A 24,987-nucleotide genomic window follows, 5' to 3' on the forward strand; every position below is an offset into this window, starting at 1 on the left:
GTGGCTCCAAACGATAAAGCAAAGAACAAAGGCTGTAGATGACCTTGGTACGCAAGCCACATTAAGGAATATACAGTTTCAGCTTGTGTCACTTCATTCTCTGTGTATCTCAGGCAATGAAACTGGCACAGAATTCCTGTCTCAGGCATGGTTTCTGTTGAAAGGATGAGTTTATCACTGTTGTGGCCCCTCTAGCAAATCAGGAGATGAGGTCAGACTGATTTTTTTTTAGAGTGGTGGGATAGAGTGATCTGAAAGACGAAAGATGAAAGATGGAGGAGGGAAAGATAAAAAATAAGCACAGGCTTATTTTTTAGGAAATAGAAAATTACCTAAAAAAGGAAAGAAATACAATGTATCATATAAAACTACAATAATTTAATGTGTTATGGAAACCACTAATGAGAGAACTATTCTCATCTATCCATCTCTAAGTTTAAAGCAGGTAAGTAATCCCTGGTAATGATCTATGTTAACAACTTCTTCCATAGTTTTCTTATCTTGAACAGAATCAGCCAAAGAGATGGAAAGGCTACTGTGGTTTATTAGAAGCAAAAAGAAAAGCTATACTATTTGGCTTTCTGTTAGCTCAAAGCAGTAATCTCAAATGACAGAGTTTTAGCGTGTGGCTGCAATGACTTCAAACTCTTTTCCATTATACTGCAACATATAGCAAAGACTTAGATCTCCCATATCCCAGCTTTATGACAACATACTTTGATTTCACTTACTTCTTCCTGTTTATATTGCGGGACAAATAAGAATAAAGCTCTACAGCTCTGTGATATGGTGAAATCAAATTGGTTTACTCTCTTCTGGAGAGTAATGAAATGTAGCTTAGATTCACTATATCCTGACTATCAGATCTGTTCCATGTACATTTTACAAAACAAAGTTGTCTACTCCTTTCTTAGTTAATAAAGTTTGCATACTTCAGACGTGAAGACAGAGACGGAAGAGCTAGGTTCATTTAGGAAAATAAAACATAGAATAAACGCATTGAACTCACTTGCAACAACCTGAAAAAAAAGCCAATGTTATCACCTTATAGAGTAGAACTAACACTTTAGTACTTTGAAACAATAAACATCAGCAACTTTTCTTCTGGAAAAGAAGAGGTTGAAAGGTTTAATCCTGGATGCATCTTTAGCTGTTATACCTTTTAAAAATGCTTTCTAAGCAAGGCATACTCACAAAATTTCTTACAGTCCTGGGGCTTTAAAAAGCCCTGTGTTTATACACCAGCAACTGTATCACATTTTTATTGAACAGTACACATTTTACGGTGATGTTTAGGTCAGTTGAACATTGTTAATTACAATTTTATTCTAACTTAAGGCAAAAAATAAAGTAGAATATTGCCAGTTACTAAAATGTAAAAGCTGTCATTCTCCATGGTCATTGGCTTGATAATAAAATTCACAGATGTGCTCAAAGTATTAATATAAAAAAAATATTCTTGTCTTTACAGTTCCTATTTTCAGTCAATGGGAAAAAATAGAGGTCTGTTATTTCAATAGACTGAAATATAAACTATTCATGTATATTGTTTCATCAGTGTATGCACTTAATTCCCATTATTTTTATTGGCAGTAACACATGACTATTTGAAGGCATAATAAACTCCATAAAGTGTAATTAGTTGTTCAGTTTTGCTAACATCTTTCTACTCCAATTTTAAAGGGCTTTCACAACACTCAGAGTTTCTCCCTCTCTGCAGTGGCAAACTAATGCACAACTTGTCAGAATAATGCTGATTGTCAGCTAAAATCGAAAGAGAGAAATTAGTCTTCTACAGAAATGTACTCTCAGCCAAATACTCTTTGGCTGACTTTTGTGTAGGTTAGGAAGAAACCCAGTGTAATCTGTGCCCCCATGTATTTCATCGAGCAGGACAAGATTTCCCTTGATTCCCACTCAAGTGACAGGGCTTCTAGAAATAAAGGTGCTTGCTCCTGCTCATCTTCGTTGCTGGCAGCCTGACCATTAAATGTTTCAGTGGAGATACAAGAAGTTGTTTTTCTCCATGGGAGTTTATTTAGAGTTGCACTGATTTTCTTAGGCCCAGTCCTGTGATTGCAAAGGTTCATTGCACTCTTCAAGTCAAACAGAATAGGAGATGCCTGTTAACAGCCATGTAGCCTAAGAAAATAATTCTGACAAAATTAATAAATGCAGTTTCTCAAAATTAAAATCTCGCTCCCTCTACTGAAGTGAAGTAAAGCTAGTGAGGAATCAAGCACAAGCCCTTCCCCTGCTCACTTATCCACTACCTTGGGAATCAGGGGAATGCCTGGAGCTCCCCAGCTGCCATGCATGACAACTAATTTTGCAGGCATGCCAGGGAAAGATTCTAAGCCTTCAAGCAGCCTGCGTCTTGTCTAGAGCCCCAGTCTGATATCCTTGCTACCCACATGGGCTGCAGGATAGCACAGCTGGCTCAGGAAGACAGTGGGTCTGCCCATCCCAGGCTTGTTGTTAGACAAGCTACAGAGACACCCAATGTGCAGGGATTAAAGAAAGAACTTGAGGTGGTGTCTCAGCACATGGAGGATTCAGCAAAAGGCATCAAAGTAGTTACTGTCACACTAAATCATGTTGGCAATTTTATTTTGTTGGACAGAGAAGACTGAGAATATCAACCATATTGAAATAGAAGAGCCATAAACACATTTTCCACTAACGAAAAGTTCTAGAGGGAGAGAAAAGCATGTGCCTGGAGGGGGAGAGTGGACACTCATGAATGTTTAAAAGTGGCACAATAAAGTCTTCACCATCAGCTAATACTGCATCAGCAAAATATTCTTTAAAAATGCTGCATACTTCAGCTATGTGGGATTCTCCCCACTTGTCTCAAGACACTTACCAGAGGCACTCAACCCAGCAGCACAGCTGCCTTGGGCTCCCTCTGTTGGACCAAGACACCTCCAGACAGCAAAGCACGCTCCACATAGAAATCATTGCCAGAGTCTGCTCTCACAATGAGAAGAGTGCAGATGACAACAGAGAAACTGGTAGAGAAAGCAGAGTGGTTACTAGCCTCCTTGCAGAGGAGCAGGAGGAAGGCAGCTAACTTCACAGCAGCTATCATTCATTCAGCCGGGAGCTGCTGGGTTTTCACGTTCAGTGGAATGAAGGGATTCAGTAAATGGGCAGCCTTTCTTTTCCACTGCTGTCACCTCCTTCACCCACTCTTTACCACCATATATGTCCCCATCACACTGAGAAGAACAGAGAAACTCTGCATAGGGACTGTGAGGGCAGGAGGAGGAGAGGGGGAGTTGGAGAAATAAAACTCATCTTGGAAAGATGCACTATATTGTAGCTAAAGAAAGGCAGTTTGGGTGGGAGGCATCCAGTGGGAGAAATAACTCATAAAGCAACAAAGCTGGAACAGACCTGGAGGTGGCTGTACTCAGCAGGACAAGTGTTGCAAATCAGAAATAACACTAGCCACCAATATGAGCCAGTGAAGGCTTTGTGTTGCAGAACAGTCAGCTTGGCTCCTCAGCACACTGATCGCTGCTACAGCTATACATACACTTTCAGCTTCAGGTCCTAAATTAGCAACAAACTACTGACAGGTTGGTGAGAGTGGTGACAAAAACAACACTGATAACACTCGATTTTCAAGGAAAGAGTCAACTTATCAAATTAAATCTGTCTGCCATGAAACAAGTGGGAGATACAACAATGGCCCATGTATGTGAAGGGGTAAAAGGCAAAATTAAAATTTTAATGCCAACAAACAAATCATGCATTTAGTCTGCACATAAGGGGAAAGAAAACAGAATAAATCCTGGAACAACTTCCTACAGATTTGTCTGCTTACTCTTACCCTGCCGGTTTGTATGTGTTCCCATCATTGTGCTATCTTATGATCACTAACCTTTGGAATAGTCTCCCTAAGAAAATGAGAGCCATTATCTCACTGTTGAGCATGAAAAAAATGCCACAGGTTGCAAGAACATCTTGAGAGTGAAAAATAGCAGAACTATTATAAAAAGGGCCTAGACCAGCTTATGGGCTAGGATTATTGGTATCTACAGTCATTAAACAAAGAATAAAATTACTCCACTCTTACACACTGGCTGTACCAAAGCAGGCTATAAATAAATGTTGAGCATTTTTCTGTTAGAGTGCTGGAAATCTGATCACTTTTCTTTATGGGCAGAAAAGTGATCCACACATGTATTCAATCACTTCTGGGTGGAAATGTTTCTTGCTTTCATCGGAAGGAAGGTGAATGACAGTGAAAACTCCAAAAATGACACAAAATAAAATGTAGGATTTAAAGGTGAATTTCACCCTGGCCCTAACTATGGCAAGACACTGCAAATCTCAGTGAGAAATGGATACCCGGACTGTCAGTTTTGTCTGAGAAAACTTCCTCTGAAGTATGTCAGTGCAGGTATTATTTGCAGGCAAACATTCTAATGGATATCCACTTGTCTGAACAATGTGGCACTAGTAAGGGAAAAAATGAAGAACATATTTAAGAGAGCAGAACAAAACAACCAAGAGACCTAACAGAGCTAAGCCTCTGAAAATGTGAAGGATAAATGAGAAAGTTTGGACAAGACTTCATGCTGTGTCTGCAAGCAAGAGGTATAGGCAGAAGGGAAGAGAGGTGGTAAGGAACTGAATTTCTAGAAATAATTTGCTCTGAAGCACTCGGCAATTTAAACATCATGAGAGAAGGCTGTCTATGCATCTGTACTACAAAAATTTGAGGTACAAGGTGCTCCACACAGAAGCGAAATGAATTAACAATACCTTTTCCAGGAAAGATTATAGAGGGAATATTAGAAAATAGCAGCATGTGTTCCAATGAGCCAGTCAGATCCCCAGGAAGAGACTAGATTGTGTTTGGGATCAGAAACACACACAGAATTGCACAGGACTACTGGAAGTACCTAAGTGTTCATTTTACAAACCTATTCCAGACGAAATCAAGTGGTCAGACTTAATTTTATGAACAGCGCTCAGACAGCTGGGGAGGACAAAAAACATAATGTACAAACAGAAAGGAGATCATGGCTACAGAATCAGAATCAGAATTACCAGGTTGGAAGGGACCTTCAAGATCATCGAGTCCAACCCATGCCTTATACCTCGACTAAACCATATCACCAAGTATCACATCCAATCTCTTTTTAAACACATCCAGGGATGGAGACTCCACCACCACCCTGGGCAGACCGTTCCAATATTTTATTATTCTTTCTGTGAAAAATTTCTTCCTAATATCCAACCTGTACCTTCCTTGGCGCAGTTTGAGACTGTGTCCTCTCGTTCTATCAGTTGTTGCCTGATAAAAGAGACCAACCCCCACCTGTCTACAACCTCCTTTCAGGAGGTTGTAGAGAGTGATAAGGTCACCTCTAAGTCTCCTTTTCTCCAGGCTAAACAACTCCAACTCTCTCAGTCGCTCCTCGTAGGGCTTGTGGTCCAAGCCCCTCACCAACCTCGTAGCCCTCCTTTGGACGCGCTCAATCATTAAATCACTACAGATCTACTCACATGGATTTCTAATAGAGAGCCAAAAATGTGAATATAGGTTCCCTTGTTTTGCTCTTGCTGCTGAAAATGCAGGCACATATATTATTAATGGTTAAGACATACAGGCTGAGTAAATGTTAGACCCCCGGGAAATGATGAACAGCATTCAGACACATGCAAACTCAGCATAAACAACTACTTTGTGGAATACAAACCTGTTCCAGTGCCCAGTGATAACAGCACTGTTAGCAAAATAAATAATTTGCACCCCCAACTAAAAAAGGCTTCCCCTAATGCTTGCCGTCAGGGTTTTATTTCTTTTTTTTTTTTTTTCCCTCAGCATAGTATAAAAAGAGTTTTGATGTCCAAAGACCCTGAAATATTTGCCTGCTAGTGCAAGTATTTAACTGGGCTAAATATTGCCTGGTCCTCATTTTAATTCATACTAGTTTCCACTGAAGACTCTACCCTTCTAATCCCACATCTGGAAGGAGGAGAGCTGTAAAATGAGAAGGTCTCTGGCCGGGCTGTTTGATGTTAGACTCCTGTTCCTTTACCAATAATAGTCCCTTCAGGCTGGTGAACTTCAAGATTTGGATAGATATAGTAGTCAGTAGATTTCCACATCTGTCAGTTCATTAGTCCTTCCTGGAGCATTCACTTCATGATTTCATGTAGGAGTTATTGTCTACTCTCCACCCATCCCAAAAACAAGCTAGGAAACTACCCAGGGCTGCATATTATGTTGTGGGCTTTCTTCATCCACAGGTAGTAGCAGAATGTGTCCCTGAATTGAGTAAGCATACACAGCATTCAGTAGTTTGTTGGGTACATGCAGGTGTCTCTGCCTAGAAATCTGACATCAATAATGAAGATGGGAAATATATTTTGTTTACTAACCTTCTGCTTGAATGACCATAATTTTTTTCTTCAGATCAATTGAGGGATTTATAAGACACAACCTTGGCTCCTGCTTCTGAGTTATGCAGACTCCGTTCTGGTTTACAACCATCCAGTTTCGGTCATAGAGCAAACCCTGGTTTCCTACTGGCCATTCTGTAACCTAGGAAAGTATCAGGTTTAGAAAATGCTATTTGCAGTAACAGATTCATGCTGAAAAGAAAACAGAAGGAAAAGAAACCCCTAAAGAAATTCGTTGAAATCAGGAAAACTTATGCAAGCCAATGTCAGCCTTTAATAAAAGAAGCCTTAATTGCAAATCAAAGATAAAGATATCACTGCACAAAGCTGACAAATCAAAATGGAATTACTAGAATTTGTTACATATTATCATACACTTCTATTTCACAGAGCTATAAGAATAAACAATCTCTGAAACACTCTGAAAACTGCTTTCAGTCTTATACTCATCCATTTTTAGGACCTTTCCCCTCAGCAATTTTCTTTTAATTTACAAAGCATGGACATTTCATCAAAGCAAAACCAAAACAAACAAAAAGCAAGAGAAATATGAAATTCAAAATTCTGAAAAAACCTATTTTTCATAAAACTGGAACCACTTTATCAGTGAATCCACTTGAGAAAACTTCCACCACTGACACTTTTGGTTTAGCTAGGAGCATAACAGTTTCTCCAGATTCCTTACAACAAAGCACATTGTCTTCTTTGCTATCTGTTCTTCCACTACTTCTACAACACTCTTTACATCCAATAGCTCATGCAAGCATATTGTCCTTGTTTTCATGTACATTTTTCTGGTGAAAAGAACATCTGTTACTGATGCTACACAGATGGTAATCACATAATCCAAAAAGAGAGCAATTTTAGTAATGCCTTTGGGTGATATTAATAACTGCTTTCTCCTTCAGAATGTTAAAATATTAATACCATTCAACATAAAGCTGGGCATTTAAACATAATGCTTCAGCTCATATATGCTTTCTAGTCACAGTTGAATATGCAGAAAAGTTAGCTACAGCTGAACTTTGTTGAATTCTTGTAGAAAAACTTAGTGCAGCTCACGCAAATTATCTGGCAAAAGACTTTAGCAAAAAGTATTGTGAAAAAGATATATCAAGCACAGCCTGATGCTCTGGAAAAAAGCATTGCTGGAAGCACTGGTTAGATTAAGTAAAAATCACATTTTTGTTTAACATGTGCTCTATCCAAAACCTCAGAGAATCCACAATAGCCCACCCTTATAAACTTCTCCAGGTTTTATAGGAGCCTTCAGCAGTATATTGACACTGATGGCCTGACTACGGAAAGCTGAGGGAAGGTGCTCTGGAACTGAAAAATGAAAGCATTAAAGCTGAACTCCTAATACTTGGCTTTAGTGCTATCAACTGTAATGAATACAGAAAATACATGGAAATTTTTTAAAGAGAAGAAACATATTTTATCAGGCTACTTAATATATAATATTCTTTGGCAGGTTTTTAAATGAGCAGGGATGAAAAGTTCAGTCAAAAATTGAAACTTTCGTTTCAATTAGTCTGACAGTGTCGTTTGAAACCATGTTGTCCGAGCACTTCTGACTGTCAGCACCTAAATGATGTGAACCTTTGCCCTGTCTTTTTAGAAGAGGAATGATAGCCCAAGGACTGCAATATTAGCTGAAGAATAGACTTTCATTCTTGCTGGAAATTGTATTTGGAGAGGCCAGTATTTTTTGGTTATCCTGCATAATTAGATTACAAAATTCATTTGAACAGCTGGTGATCATCCAAGAGCTTCAAGAATTTCCTGCTAACAAATCCCCCTTCCAAAGCAGAAGATCACTAATCATTAATACATCTTCCCATGGATACAACAGGTCTTTACAGGATTTGCAAGATAAAAAGAGCAGAATAAGCTAAAAGAGCAGAAAAATAGAAAAAAGAGCACAAAGATTCCTAGCTCCCTATTGTAACATTCAGTTGTTTTTGGTTCCACTTCAGGACAGCAATCTTGTTCAGGAAATAGCGTGTTTGCTTACCCCTCACTGAAGGCAAGAGGTTTATGAGCAAAGCAAAACATTCTTTCTTTAATCAGAACTTCTGCTAATTCTTACACGCTGATAGGCACTGTGGGGAAAGGCCAGACAACTAAGGTAGCATATAGCTGGAAATGATCAACACCTTCCGCTCAAAATACCTCTGGTAGGTCCAAAATAATGGCAACTAACTCAAGGCTCCACCATAAGGTGCAGCACATGACTATAGCTCCTCAGCCCATTTTTTTCCTTCCTCTAGCTATTTGATATAGTAGAGAGGCCATACACACATGTACCCTGCAGCGAGTCCCTGACCTCTCACGGGAGTCCCCGGTACACTGTCAAATGCCTTACTTCCTCTCCAGTTTTCAACTTACTCTATTGTATGTTGTCCTGGGTTCAGCAGTAGCAGTCATTTTTCTACTTCTTAGTAGCTGCTGCAGTGCTGTGTCTTTGACTTTCAGCCTGGGAACAGCACTGATAACACCGATGTTTTCAGTTGTTGCTCAGTCATGTTTACTCTGACCAAGGACTTTCTGAGTCTCATGCTCTGCCAGGGAGGAGGGGAAGCCAGGAGGAAGCAGAGACAGGACACTTGACCCAAACTAACCAAAGAGGTATTCCATATCACAGCACATCATGCCCGGTATATAAACTGGGGGCAGTTACCTGGAAGGGCTAGATCACTGCTCGGGTAGGGCTGGGTACTGGTGGGTGGGTGGTGAGCAGTTGTATTCTCTTCCCTTGTTATTTCCCTTATCATTTTTATTATTGGTGGTAGCAGCAGTGATTTGTGTTATACCTTAGTTACTGGACTGTTCTTATCTCAGCCTGTGGGAGTTACATTCTTTAGATTCTCCTTCCCATCCCTCCCGAAGCGGGGGGAAGAAGAGGGGCGGAGTGAGAGAGCGGCTGTGCAGTTCTGGGTTGCCGGCTGGGCTTAAACCACAACACACGCGTTGCTAGGACCCCAGTAAATAAAGCTGCAACAGCAGAAGAACCATGTACCCTACTTTGGACAGATTGATCATGAAGCAGAGCTGGTTTATTGCTAATACTGATACTGGAGATGAGCATGGAAGAACATATACATTTCTATTCTTGGTACTTAGGCTTGTGACCTGTGCAGACTGTCTCCTGCCATTATTATCACAGAGGCTGAAAGGTTTGTTAAATAATTACAAGCAACTGAAGAGAGCAGTTCAGAGAGAGAGTCTACCTGCTCTGCTTTCATCTGAGACATGAAAAGAGTGGTTCAATTCGGCTCCCTCAGATTATGTCTGAAATATCTGCTCGAAGCTAACAGATATGACACAGGCTGTAAAGACAATCCACATCCACGCAGATCAGCAGAAGGAGGTCAGGCAGGGCACTCAAATGTCACTAGATACTTATATTCAGGCAACCAAGAAAGTAAACAAAACAATGAAGCTTACTGTGAAGTAAAATAAAACAGGTTAGCATACACTGCAGTAAGCAATACATAGCTTCTAGCTTGAATCCCTGAAGTTGTCTGACCATCTCTGGCTACTGAGACAAATCAAAAAGGGGAACAGAAAGAATGAAGGGAGACCATCATTTTACTGATAGATGTTAGCATACACCTTCATTCTCAGCATGGCAGGTGGGCTAATCATCCAACGTAAGTTCTTCTCAACCTGCCATAAACAAGGATCATTTCCTGTCTGCTTTAGTCCCTTTTTGTTCTTGTAATATAAAAATATCCATTGCAAAACCATGGTGCGTTTATTTTATTTTATTTATTTTATTTTATTTTACTTCCAGAATTTTCTTTAAACCATTTTGGGCTGTATTTCTCCATAGTTCATTGCAATGTCAGCATGAAGGCTAACACAATTTTTGAACATATTAAAGGAATCACTGAACAGGTTTTAAATTATGTAATTTTAAAAATGTTAGTGGTCTTGAATATAATTTATTCACTGATTACTAGGAATTTGCATTGTATTTTAAATTAAAAGCTAATTTGTCTTCTATGTTGAGATGCAATTTTTATACTGTGAAAACTACTGGAAGAATAATAAAGTTATTAATGTTTAAAGTCCTAACCTTTTTCACTGGCCACATTGTATTATGTAATTATGCAAAATTCATTGACATGAGAGATGTTCATGTTTAAAAATGTATGTTTAAAACATGGTTTTCTGTTGGAAAGAAGAAAAAAGTACTCTGGGATAAAGATTATTTCTCTTCTCTGCTTCTGCCCAATTAACAAAGGAATTGTTGAGGAAAAGAAAGTGCATTTAAGAAGCTGAGTTAGAACATTCTGCCCTCCAGTTCCTGAGCCATGTGTACAAAACCCATGGCACAACACTGAACAGAGATGGTCCCATGGCCAGGAGCACTTTACAAAATGCTGTAGGAACTAAGTGACCTGCAGTAGGCTGATCTTCATGCCAAGCTTCATCCTCCCAGCTACCAATGCATGCTGCACTCTCATTTTCTCTGGAGGTCAAGCACCTCCCATACTAAACCACTTAGAATAGAACAGAAAAATCAGAGTTTAGGAGAGGAGGAGATGATTTGACTCTAAAAAGGAGATCAAACAGCTGTGAGTTTGCACTCGCATGCTCATCGAGCTTGTCCTGCTGCCACTAATGAAGTCATCTATTCCACATCCAGTAGGTTAGTGGGCAGATTTCAACGGCAGATGGGCTGGGTACTGCACACCCAAGTGAGCCAGAATTTTCCACTGCACATATTATTTTAGGTAATGCAAGTGATCATGTACTTACAAAGCCTATTTACTACACATGCTAATGGTCTGACCTCCCATACCAGCTGGAGGCCTGCACTTGAAGTTAAAAATCCATGAGATTTGATCTCAAGTATCCAAGTATCACACAACGAATTAATTTATTGCTGCTCAGTGTCTAAACCACTTTCACCTTTTCACAGCAGCTATCTTAGAGCCCTATAACTAATGAAAATGGAGATCAATTTTTTAGCTGGGAAAATACTTCCTTAATTTTCCAGCAACTTCAAAGCATCTGAATGTATTTTAGATTTAGAACATGAAAATGAATTTCAATTTTTGGATTCTAAACAAAGAACAAGGAAACTACAAGCTACACAATTATTACTTCAGAGGTTTATGAGTCTGCTAAAGTAAGGGCATAATATAAAGTTAAGTGTGAAGTCCGTATGACAAAGATCAATAAGAGAATGGCAAAGGAATAATTTTCTATGGTATTCAGCCTTTTCATGGTCACGCCTAGAGATGCTGGTATAATCAATATTTTAGAAGGCAAAATTATTTTCAGGATTTGATGCCATCTAATTGTGATAAGGTTTCTTTAGCATATCTTGCTTCAAACTCCAGTGCATGTAGCACAGGTTATTTTCCTGTTTTAAGGTGATACAGGCTGAAGTTGCGGTAATGACATGCATAGATCTGTGGAGACTGGTGCACTCTGCACTTAGCAATGGTGTGGGTTTGGCAGTGATGGCTTTCTATTCCACTTGTACCTATGGGGAAGAGATTAAGCCACTGCCTGATAAAGAATGGGATGAACTGAATTTTGAAGCTCATTACAAATGGTGGGCTGTATGTTAGCGTTTTTACCTCTTCTATAAGCAGACAATGAGACTGACAGGTTATAAATGTATGACAAGTGTAGAAATGCCACTCAGACTTTGAGAAGAAAAAAAATGAAGAATGCCTAGTGGACAGGTAGAAAATCACAAAAGCAAACACATTTTCTTTGGGGATTTACTTCAATACAGAAAATATTGAGAATCAAAATACTCTTGACTCCATCTCCTGGCCTCCCCTCCTTATGCATTGAAAGCTCTTTGTCAGAGTATGTATTAGGTCAGCTTCTACTGTCCTTTCACACGTACACATGTATCTTCTATGAAACTAGTGGAAATACACAAGAAACACTCTGAGAAGAGGAGGAGAACTAAATGCTATTTATAGTGAACTTCCAGTCCCTTCTAATACCATATACTAAATCCAGTATATATTTAATTGTATCTCACACTTTGGCAACACAAGCTCTGACAGTGCTGAGCTTCATGGCTGATGCTTTGTGATAAAAAGCATCGACTTCACTCCAGGCATGCAAAACTAAACCTCATAATGTAGTTACAGTTTTAATATCTATTTTTAAACTATTCAAATCAGCTAGTGTTAGCTGTGCAGTCCAAGTTGCCTTGTATTCCTCTTGTAGTCAATGTAAAGAGACAGAAATATCCAGGAACAATTAATATTTCCTACTGCAGATGCCTCACTGCTTACAGAATAATATCTAACTTTAGAGGGGTAAGTTTAGGTAAGATGAGCCCTGCTTTCACACCAGGCCCATTAACACATGCCTGGCACAAGAAGCATGCATGAGGCATTGGGATTTTACCCCTTCCATATAAAATTGCAGTTCTGTCTCCCAGGGAGTACCAGGTTTGTATGAATACATCACCTAGAGTTGTTCCCCCTCACAGAGCTTGAGGAGAAGAAACATGGCTCAGCTTGTGGGGAAACATAAGCTTTCTTTCATGCTGAGGTACATCTTACCTGCTCACGGGCACAATCACTTCAAAGGCTTCCTAGAACTGAATGTTGTGGTATGTATCTCACAACACCAGCCTGAAAGCTAAAAATAGAATTAAACCCCAAAGGGGCCTGAATACTGCTGCAACATATTTCAGCAGCTTCTGTAGTGGGCTTCTGTAATACAGCTATAACAGTACAGCTATAACAACTGCAACACTATAACGAAGGTTAAAACATTTTCACAGGAAATGTGGGATTACTTAGATTTTCAAACCAGTTTGATTTAGTGGGAGGTTTACAAAGGGTGGAAATTGTTTGTTCAGATCTCATTTAAAGCTCAAGATTGTGCCTTTGAATTATAGACATCACAAGCCAACCAAATTTTAAAATAGAGATGTTTTGTTGATCATTTTGCAGTTTCGGCCTTAATTCCTCATCCCCTTTTTGCATTAAGAACAAAAATAATAAATCATTATCAAATCAGCTGAGAAGCCATATTTTAAATGCAGGTGATTTGTCACTGGATTTGACCCCAATTTGCAGTCAGATGTGAGACAATGACCTACACCAGTACGTGTTCATAGGGAAAGCTATATTGCTATTGACATTCATTAAATCACTTCCCAGTATGGTACTAAGCAGAGTCCCATTCTAGGTCATATGTGGGCCATACACCTATTTCATCTTGCATTATTAAAAATAGAAAAAGTCACAGCTAAGGTGATGATATTATTAACTTGGTAAAAAAGCAATTAAAATCTTCAAAGAGTGAACTTTCAAATAGTGTAGCAACACTTAAATGTCATATTTCTGTTGCAAATGTATTTTTAATGATAACATTTCTTTGTAATGTAAATCAGCCTCCTCTCAATTATAACATGTTAATCAAGTTATTTCTCAATTGCTGCTTACCCATCAATGCCTACAAGTCCATCACAAATCATTCTGTAAAAGCATACTAATTACTTGATTATATTTTAGTCAAGTTTTGCAAATCCAACTATTTTCTTCAAGACTGCATATTACGTGCAGATTTGTCTGTTGGGAGGCAGGGGAAAGCAGAAGATACATTTGCATCCTGCAACTTCAGCCTAATTGGAAATCCTTTAAAGTACCTTCGTATGCAAGACTGGATCAAAATTGGAAAACAGGAAAAATGGGTACCCACCCACTGCTTCCTATTATCTCATGCACATGGTATTCCTGGATGACATGTCCGACAGGAGTAAGGTAAAAAACAAGGTTGAGATGAGTATTCAAGAATGATTCAAAGTGCATACCTCAAATGCAGAGCAGGATTTAATTGGGTAGAGATAAATGTTGGTGACAGTGATGGGCTTGCCACCTCTTCTACATGTTGGTATTGCAGTCTCAGAAACAGCTGCCCTTATGCTTTCTGCCTCTGCCTCTGGTGGCTGCCGGCTGCCAGTTGTCATTGTCACAGATGAATTATTCCTGGGTTCTGTGTCCGAGATGTGTGATATTGGAGACAATTTATCTGCACTGTTAAAGGAAGGGCGGTCATCTGGGACAGACTCTGTCGTCAGCGTTGTAACAGAGGACTGGAAGGGAATCTCAGCATCTGATTTGGAGAGTCTGGTGGCTATGATGAATTTCAAAAAAGTCTGTGCATCTTCAAAAGAAGACATATAGCCAAAGGATATTCTCACAGAACCAGTGGGACGTCCATCGACTAGATCTATATCATCTCCACAGACATGGCCAGCCTAGTTTGAAATAGGAAGAAAACCCGAGCGCTATTATGACAGATTGTGCTTTATTTCCCTCTAATTTTACACAGTTATTCATGAGTTTCTTAATTCTAACCTGAAAAACTGTTTTAAAATATACAAATTTAACTCATGAATACAGGCTAAAAACGGAGAAAAAAATCCCAACTATCTTATTATTCAAACTGAGAAGAAGTTTGTTCTGAGTTGCTTGTCCTATTCCACCCTAAGGCAAAAGAGACTTTTTAAGAACACATCTGGAATCACAAAAAGGTTGTGTGCCCTAAGATGGCCTCTTAGCGAGGGTAGTCTCCAGGTATATTCTAGTCTCATCTACATAGTTCACTGTGATTTAAACTGGGATATTACATTCAGAGAAGTGAATAAACCATGAGACTGTTGATTTTTATGTTACAGTTTTCTTCATATTTGCTATCAGAACAATTCCAATTTATATTATCAGAGGCTTATTCGAGGCTTGTGTAAAATAGTCCAATGGATAGCTATACATCTGAGAACTGGTCTGGGATATTAGCAAAGCAGAGACTTGAATCTAGAGTTCCAACATCCAAAGTGACATCCTTTGTCACTGGGATATGCAGCAAATCTGTCTTGATGACCCAGTTAGCACATTGCTTTCACAAGGGAGGGAACTCGCCTTCCCTCTAGCACTTCCTCCTTTGAAGAATACAGGCTTCCATTCAAAAAATTTCTATTGAAAAATCCCTCAAATACCCTAACAGTGGCCTCCATGTAGATACCCCTCTATTTGATAAGTCTTTCATACAGCACTTGCTGGAAAACTCTCCCTTAGAGCAGTTTCTCCTTCAGTAAGTGGGTCAGTGGATGCTGCTACTTCCCTCCATTGAGATAAACTAGAGAACTCCTTTGTTCATCCATCTAACATTAACTCAATGGACACAAGATTTAGTCCTAAATCAGTATCGTTATTCCGATAAATGCAGCATGTTTTGGTTTTTTTTCCCTCAGAATTTATTTATGCATTTTCTGTTACATAAAAATGGAAATGTAAATAGTTCATTTACATGAGGGATTTTTAAAGCAAGAAATATAATGGTTCAATGAACACCGATGTCATTTGTGCAAGGAGAAATAAAAAAACCCAACCCTATATGTCATAGCATGCAATACGGTAATAAATATTTTAATGCAGTGTGATGCAGTTTTTATCCTTGACAATAAAGCAGAAGCACTATTTGCAAAATTAGGTTGCATCTGTTAATATACATGTAACCCTTTGCTGAGTACTGATTGACAGAGGAGAGGTTCCTTCTGTGCAAATAAGTAAATGAGTTCCTACGTAACATCCTAAGAAAACCAACCACACCTCTCCAGGGACCCTTGAGGACAGAAAGTCCTCTCTCACAGGCATTCTATACATGGAAGTCTTCATGAAGGAAGGAAGAACACACATTCAACACCCTGGGAAAAAGTGAAACCAAAGTATATGTGCATATAACATGACAAAAGGTGCTTTCCTTTACACAGAAATGTTATCAATAATTCATCCAGATCCTTCTTAAAGGACTGATGGGAATGGAGCATCCCAAAATAATGACTGACTGCAAAACCTCATCATACAACTTTTAGCAGATAAAGCGCCTCTTTATAAGTTTAGGTTTAGACTATCCCCATTTGAATGATACAGACCTGCAAGAGGCCAAGTGCTCCTTAGCATATAAGGAAATCCACGTAGCTGGTCATCTGGCATTTTGCACTTCAGCAGAAAGGTAAACCTTTTTCTCCTTTCTCAGAGGAGAGAGGTTCCATAGTAAATCAAAGCACCATTTTGCCAAGTAAGGTATTAAAGAGCTCTTCCCCTTTAAGAACTTGTGTGATCAGTCTTGCATGCAAATGTATTTGCAAAAGTTATATGAATGTCTCCATGAAATTATAAGGGAGCTACAATATCAATACAGCCATTATAATTTTTTACCTTTTGAAGAATACCATTAATAAAATTTTGGATTGCTCTGCATTAATTTACTGCAATTTTGAACTCTGATAAATACACAGACATGAAGCCTCCCCCGCTTCATTGTAATATATCCTGTCACACATCTGGTCTATAATACTTAAATGTTATTAAGTACAATTAAGTGTACTTAAGGATCAACATGAGATGAATTGTTCAGGAACTTCTGTTCTGCAGGAAGTCTTGTTTTCATGTAATTCCAAATCAGAACAAGAACCCACATTTTCATATTTTTTAGTGAAATAAAGATGAGCAACACATACTGCTTTGGGTCCATCAAATGATTTTGTTTCAACACCCCATTTCAGTGAACTGAATTCCAGTTCACTTAGTTCTTTAACATGGCAATTGAGTTGAAAGGTCAGAGAAAGCAAATAAAATTTACCATTATTCTTAAAGTTGCAGAGACTCAACACCATAGGACATAATACACCTACTTTAGCTTTTACCTAGTCAGGATTTCGGGGTTTTTTGATGCAGAAACAGGTTCTCTTTTCCCCTTCAAAACTCCTGTCTTTAGGAAATTCAGAACTGGGAGACAGATGTCACCTGGGTCACTGAATGTAGGTATTTTAAATGTAATCTCATTCAGATACTAACCTGCAGGTTCCTTTGTATGTCTTCATTGCTTATACCCAAATGCATTTGGCAGGCTCCTGTGTTACAGAAGCAACCTGTGCGGACATGTATGTTGTAAAGACTTGCCATCTTGTCCACCTTTCCAGTTCAGCAGGAGAGAAGACATAGGAGAACAGAAAAATAGATATTTTTAAGTTGTGGTGAACAAGACAAAATGTTTTAAAGGTACAAATCAATTTGAAGTAAATTACCTCTCTAAATTATTAACAACTTACCATAGCTTTTAGCATTCTCATAAACATTTAGGACAGAGGCAGAAATGCTTACCTTGGCACTGACAGCACACCACACACAACAAAAAGCATATCAGTTCAGGTCCTGATATTGTTAATGCTGGTACATGTGCTTAATTTTAAACCAATGAACAGGTCCATTCACATCAGTAGTGTTAATTACAGACCTGCAGTCAAGTGTCATTCAGTGTTTTGGCAGAACCATCACCTACAACTGCCTTTGCAGAGACTGAAGAGAGGCCTCGGGCACCTGTTCGGTTAGCTGAAGAAAACTTTGTTCTCCAAGGATCTGAAATTGCAAGTTCTCATTACAGAACTTGACTGCATCTGTGGGATTTTGGCACACGAGTGCTTGAAGAATCACCCCCCAGTAAGCAATAGCATCTGACAAGGCAGGGACTAAATTGGAATACCTCCTTGAGTCTTCCTCATAAAATCACCCAGTCTACCAAGTTCCAGGTGTACTTTTCCTTGTGCTGTGCTGTGCTGTTCTATGTTATAAGATTTCCTTATTGTCTACTAAATAATAAATGGGCAGAAATATAATACTTGAGAACAAACTGGCATGAATAAATTATGTGAAGGAATGAAAAGGATGTGCAAGGCTAACAGAAGCACATGTCTATGTATGCCTTGGAAAGAGACATACGCATACACTGGGAGGGCAACACTGGTAGGATGGCATTGCAGAGAAGAGATATGGATTGTCAGGGTTTCATAGCACAGCTAACAGAAAACACAAGCACACCATGGGGATCCTCTTAGCACAGCTAAGAAACCATGGAAGCACACTCAAGGGGTCTGTAAACGCTTTATGTTGATTTCAAAAAGCAACAACAGCAGCTGGTAAGGTTAGCTGAGCAGGTATAGCTACCATCAGTTATTTCTTTGACAACAAATGATTAACATTCTTGCTGAGGACTGGGAGAAAGGACAGTCAAATGGTCAGAAAGAGATCATGAAACCTGGCACATCCTGTCTCTGCCACAGACTCCCAGAACAACCTTGCACAAGCTGCATTAACCTCAATGCTTTTGCGAAATGGAGAGCTGAGAGCTCTGAGAATAACCATGCTGCAGACTGCGAGGAGCCTGCTGAACAAGTGACACAATCCTCCTCACAGCTATGCTCAGAGCAAGAGCTCAGCCTAAAGGTGTGGTAATGCACTTCCCTAACTGTGAGCTCATGCTTCATCTGCCTCAGGTATCAATGTAAACATCCAACCTAGCTTTTCTAGACAGCTTAATCTTTATTGGCATTTCTTATTTTTAACATAGCTTCTTTTAGGAAAATAGGATAATAGCCAAAAAAATTCAGCCTATAATTCAGAATTTATTTTTTTCTTTTGTGTGGGGCACAAGTTACTCTCACAAAAATGTACTGTATATACAACAAAAACAAAAGAAATCCTTCATCATTATAGTGCACAAGAACTTAAATATGTTCTGCACCACTAGTTCAGTTCAAAATGGTTCAGTTCTTAAATGGAAATATAACCAAATTTACTCTTTATGTATCCAGACTTGGAAAGCAAAGAATAGAATGAGTCCTGAGATTCCTATTCGTGATTAATGCCTTGGAGAATATTCTGTGTTCAAAGCATGTTTCTCAAATCAAAGTTACAGTAAAAGGCATCTACTGAGAAAGATTGTTGTGGTGTCATTAGCTTTGTTTTGTCAGAAGACTTCAATCTGGGAACAGTGACATTTTCTTTACTTCTTTTTTCATTTAGATGAGAGAAGTTGTCATCCTGGCATAACATGGTTTGTCATGGCGCTAGTGACTTGTGGGTGGATCTATCATTCTGCTACTGATGACAAGCAAAGAAAAATCATGACAGATATTTCACTGCTGAATTCCTACAGTGTTTGGGCGTATTTGCTCCATATACAAAAAACTTTTAAATATATAATCTTTTTATTATTATTATTACTTTTTGAAGAAACATTGCTGAGGCAGCCTTGTTTATCAAAGTGTATTGGGTGTACTGAATTATCCATGACACAACTTCAAAGAATTGTTAACAAGATATTTTTTAAAATCTTTTTAATTTTGTCAAAGAAATTATTGCTGTTCTTTAATGAACAGTTATTTATTTCTAGTTGTGTGATTCAATACCACTCTCCAATAATACTTTATATTTTGATATATATTAATCTGTACAGTAGACAAGAATTATTGGTACATAAAGATGCATGAGCATTAGAGGATTATGTGGAATTGTGGTTCAGGAGAACAAAGATAAGTTATCCATAGCTTTAGTATTAATCATACTCTGCTACCACCAATGTGATTATGCACCCAGGTGGTGGGAACATGATGCACACTTCTCATCGCAAACAATGACACCATGTAAAGAATCATTCAGGGCAGTGCTGCCGATCTATCTGTCCCTTGAATTCATGCTTGACTTTTCCTTGGACATATGCTTTGATTTCTTCTTGTTTAGTTTCACCCCAGAAATATGCTACTTGGGGAGTTAATTTAATCTCTCTCTGCAGTGCTATTACATAGCAAACCAAATAGAACATAAAACATCTGCTACAGTTGTTTCAATGAAGAAAAGCTTACTTAAACAAAGCACATCTTTAAAATTGCCATAAGGAGCAATAACGAATATTGAGCTCAGGGTTATGAAATACAGAACACTGCTTGCAGCTTTGTCTGTAACAGCAGCAGCTGACTTTTGGGAGCCAGGAATATGTTCATCAATGAAGGCACAGAAGCATGAATGGTACTAATGGTAAGTACACAGCTTAATATCACAAATTGTCAGTTTTGGTGATTCCCTGGGTCTCATATTTGGAACTATTGTGCCTTAGTATTTCACAGCTTGAAGACTACAATTAAACTGCAAAACACATGCAGAAATCTTGCTGCATTTTTACTGATTTCAGTCAGTGAGGACATGGTGATTAAGTCATCACAACATCTGAGAGTAGCTTCTGTCCCTTAGAGCCCCTTGACATTCACTGCTTTTTCTGAAGCTCTTTCCTGTGGGCCAGGCCCTGCAAGTTGCTTCACACCCCAACACTTTTGATGTCATAGTGTCTTGATACTTGACAAGCAAAAGGTGCTTTTCACACTTCCAGGCCATGGTCTTCAAGTTTAATAAACATATATGAACAAAGTTCATCTAAACCAATTTTTAAAATAGGTTTGGTTTGTTTTTTTTTCTTTTAGAGATAATTTCTATTTTAAGCACAGCTGCCTTCCTCAATGAGCCTTCCTTTAGTGTTGCCAGACTGTTAAAATGCTCACATTCAGAGTTGTTTTCATAGTGCTCTCTCTGATAAATACTATGAAAATTTTGGGAGATTTTTAGTATAAAGAACAATGAAGTGGAGAAGGATTTTCCTATTGGTTTTCATGCCTTATCCTACTCTAATCCCCTCTTGGATATCCAGTATTTTATTTCATACCCAGCAGCTGGACAGCTCTGAAAGGAAGATGATCCTGGTGTGTTCAATCGCCCATTCTCTGTCACACAGCTGCTTAGTGGCTTCTCTGCCTTTGCTAAATGACTGACTTATGCTATCCATTCACTTCAGGGCCTCTGTGACAGTCAGCTGAGATGTGTAAGCTTTTCTCAGACTTCAGGATCCATTGAAATAGGTCTGAGGATAATGCTTATTGTAGGTAGATATAAACTAAGTGATAGTAAAGATTTACAAATAGCTCATAGAATCACTGTATGTTCTGGGTTGGAAGGGATCTTAAAGATCATCTATTTCCAACCCGCCTGCCATGAGCAGGGACACCCTCCACTAAACTAGGTTGCTCAAAGCCCCATCCAACCTGGTTTTCAGCACTTCCAGGGAAGGAGCATATTTTGCAGATAATTTCTAATCAACTAAGTCTATGCTTTTCAATAAAAATGATGGATTCTTTAGGAACTCCTGCTGAAGTCGTTCCAATAGGATCCAATTCTGTGGATCTTATTCAAGCAAGTACTTCTTATTTGTTCAAGCTATTTTACTGGGTATTACAAGAATTATTCACATGAATAAAGGAACTTTTTATAATAGATCATGAATTGTCCCTAAAACCCAAAAATCATATAGGTTAATACTGGCAGGTTCTGTCCTTCAGGAACTGGGATTGGGATTTCTCATTCTACTTGCTACAATGCCCAAATTTCAGAGCAGTTTGTCTGTCTGATAGATTTGCTCATTACAGGAATTGCACTGCACACCACTGATGGCTGGTTATAAAACAGGTTTCATGACACTGTTCTCCACATCCACTGGTAAATTAATTCACTGATTCATAGCATGGAATTGGAGAGAAAGTAAGCTAGCTCTTTCTGTCACCCAGCATTTGACTGTGAAATGTTGTTCCTGATGCAAATGCATACTTAATCTTGTTTAACACAATTTAATAAGTAGGTCAGAAGGAAGAAAAAAAAAAAAATCAGCACTTGTTTCCAAATCATTTAGTATGGAAAAAAAAAGTATTTTAACTGAGTTACAGTATCATTAAACTGGAGTAACTGCATGGTTTCCTGCAACAGAGGCATTTTTTACCATCCCAGGGAAAAAATGTCTGTGTGGGCAAGTTCCCACCATACTGGTGAATCTGATCCTCTGCTCCTTATTGTGTCTCCAGCTGTTGACAATGGTTTAAATTAACTGGAGAGTGGATCTAACTTTCTCTTCAGTCTGCACCCATTCATCACTCACTTTGACCAAAATCCCTTTGGTCAGTAGATAGTGAAGTATTGGTGGAAGGCAGTGAAGGATTAGACAGATTCTGAAATTTACTGAAACTCTCAAACTCAGTGTCCTGATAGTGGAAATGCTTGCTTATCAGGAACTTTCTACTTGATGTGACAATTTTCTCTGCTAGTTTCAAACACAATCAAATAGCTGGCAAGACTGCACAGGACAGAAGAAGGCTGGAAACATCAGCAGAATTCAGAATATGCGGGTTGCCATTCTGCAGGAATTCTCACTTAGAAGATGCCATACACATAGCAAACTGCAGGTCCTTCGTACTTAAGGGATTAACAATAATTTTACATTTCTGAGATTCAAAAAGCTAGATGATACTTTGAGGGTGGGGTGGCTATAAGGAAGAAATGAAACAAAGTCTTGATTGTTAATGGGTGGTCTCACATTTTTTCAGCTGCCTTTTTTTCCCTGTAATACATGCGGTGAATTAGGAATTGGACTTATTTGGAACATATATGGTAAACTTCGTAAGTCCAAGGTCCAGTTATCTGAAACTGATCAGGCTGATGGGTAGGCTAAACACCTTAGGTTTCTTTGATTTGGCATCTCAATGACCACAGTTCTCTCTAATCAATGTCATTTTTTCTTAGCTTTTTTATTCTTTTAAACTGCATTCATCGACAATGAAAATCTGGTTTGACAAAATGACATCAGGGAAAGGATAGATTCCAGGAAGAAAAGCAAAGCAAAGGAACCCAAGCCCTCTTGGTGCTTCCTAACTCTGACTTCAACAGAGCATTCTGTCGTGAGTCATAGGAAAAAGACTGTACTTTATATTACACTGAGCATCCTTAGCTATTTTTTGACCCAAAAGGCTTTGTGTCAGACTACCACCAGTCAGAGAAATGGAAGACAGAGGCAAACAACACCAAAGACTAAGCCGTAACTCGTATCATGAAGGGATAACGAGGAATATAGCAGACTAATACAAGTGGAAACAATGTCTAGGAATAAAAAGGTGCAGTGCATGAAACTAAAAGTGTAGATTTAATTCATGTTCCAACCAAAACACTCTCTACTTTTTCCTCTTTCTCTTTTATAACTTAAATCCTCCATTGTCTGTATTTATCCCCTGAAAAAGGAGACAACAGGTCACAAGGAGGTTGTGGGGTTAAAATGCCATGATGGACTGTGTAGAAAAATTACTTTAGTTAAGTCCATACAGGGTGCTTTACAGGATTTGGGGGGAAGGGAGAGGGAGAGAGAAGGATAGGAAGATGCAAGCAAGATAATAAAGAAGGGACCGGGCCTTCTTCAAAGGATTCAGATAGTGGACTGAAACTGGATATTGCATGCATCCAAAAACAGCTGATCTGCTTTTAAACAGATCAAGAAAAAAGGAATCCAGCAGAGGCTCTCAGGGCAGCCCTTTTGCTGCTACCGTGTGTCTTCGCATTTCTCCCCTGTGTAACGAGGTCTGCAGTTTAGGGACACAATTTGTCCCTCTCACTAAACAGAAAATATTTACCCTCCCTCATTCATCTGAGATTCTTTCATCTGAACAACTGTGAGCATCTTTATTTTAGCTCCTTTCCAGTTTCCTTAGCAACATGCAACGACACTCCAGAGAAGCACTGTCAAGCAACACCTTCAGTCTAGGCTTTCATGAAGCTTTCTAACCTTGACCAGCTCTGATGAGCAATTTAATAGTAGGCAATTTCGAGCATACTATATCACATGTGTCTTTGTCCCTCTGTAATGAGATATTACAGAAAGCAACTCAGCCTGTACTCTGTTACTGCTTCCTCAGCAGGAAGAGAGCTTCATTACCTACTAACTAGGTTCGCATTCATCACATTGAGTCTCTCAAGTACAGCACTGCCTGATGGTCAGTCAGTGATCCCCTACCTAGATCACTGAAATTGACTCCTATATTGTGAGCCCCTTATTGTAAAGGCTGCCTTTGAGTACCCAGTGCCATGTACTAAAATGTAAGCAAAGATCCAGACTGTAGTGACATTTCTTGACAGTTTGAAGCAACAAGGTGCCATTTACTGACAAGCCAGGGTGGTCTGCTGCACTGCTGCTATATCCCTGCTTACAAGACATCCACAGTGCTATTGAAAACTAACTGGAACCAAGGAAATTAGTGGACATTCAACAGAAATCTTCACAAGAATCTTTTTCTCCTTGTAATCCTGTTTGCATTCTATTGTGCTGGTCCATCTGCCATCTCCGGCTTCCTGAAATCAATGGCTAAATCCATAGCTAAAATCAATAGTGAGCAATCACCTCAGCAATTTTTAGGTAGCTATTGGGAAGATGGCCAAAAATCCCATTAGGCAAGTTAAGAACACTTTTCTTTCCCTGAGTCATCAAAATTGATATAATGAGTAGTATGCTTCTAAATGCATTAGCGTAACTAGCTCAGAGTCATTTGACCATCTCTGCAAAGACATTCTTAGCTGGAATTAACAAATGCTGGATTTCCATTTTCTATGGCCCAGATTAAAAAATGCTGCACTTCCCCACTTGTAAACTGGATTGCTGTTTTACACAAAAGTCAAAATATTAGCTGGAAAAAACATAAAAGGATTAAAGTTTAAAGAACAACAAAGAACTCTTGCTTAATAGCTTTCTATGAAGATTTATTTAATAAAGATTAAATAAAGTAGAAGTAGCTCTCCTTGTTGCTTAACAGCAACCCATGTTCTCCTATAGGGATAGGGTATGAATTTCTAGGTAAGTACTGATAGCTACTAC

General features: G+C 38.8%; 1 protein-coding gene across 1 annotated transcript in view; it reads right to left on the minus strand.

Moving 5' to 3' along the window:
• MOCOS (molybdenum cofactor sulfurase) overlaps positions 1–24,987 on the minus strand; it is a gene marked incomplete at its 5' end in the record, with an annotated part of 216,079 nt that overhangs the window by 18,818 nt on the left and 172,274 nt on the right. Inside the window, 3 exons of the mRNA XM_080611404.1 lie at positions 6,403–6,565; positions 14,234–14,680; positions 17,280–17,396. Of these exons, the coding sequence (XP_080467530.1) occupies positions 6,403–6,565; positions 14,234–14,680; positions 17,280–17,396 (727 nt within the window). The remainder of the gene's footprint in view (positions 1–6,402; positions 6,566–14,233; positions 14,681–17,279; positions 17,397–24,987) is intronic.

Source organism: Psittacula echo (genome assembly GCF_963264785.1).
Source record: "Psittacula echo genome assembly, chromosome: 2".
Taxonomy (NCBI): Eukaryota; Metazoa; Chordata; class Aves; order Psittaciformes; family Psittacidae; genus Psittacula; species Psittacula echo.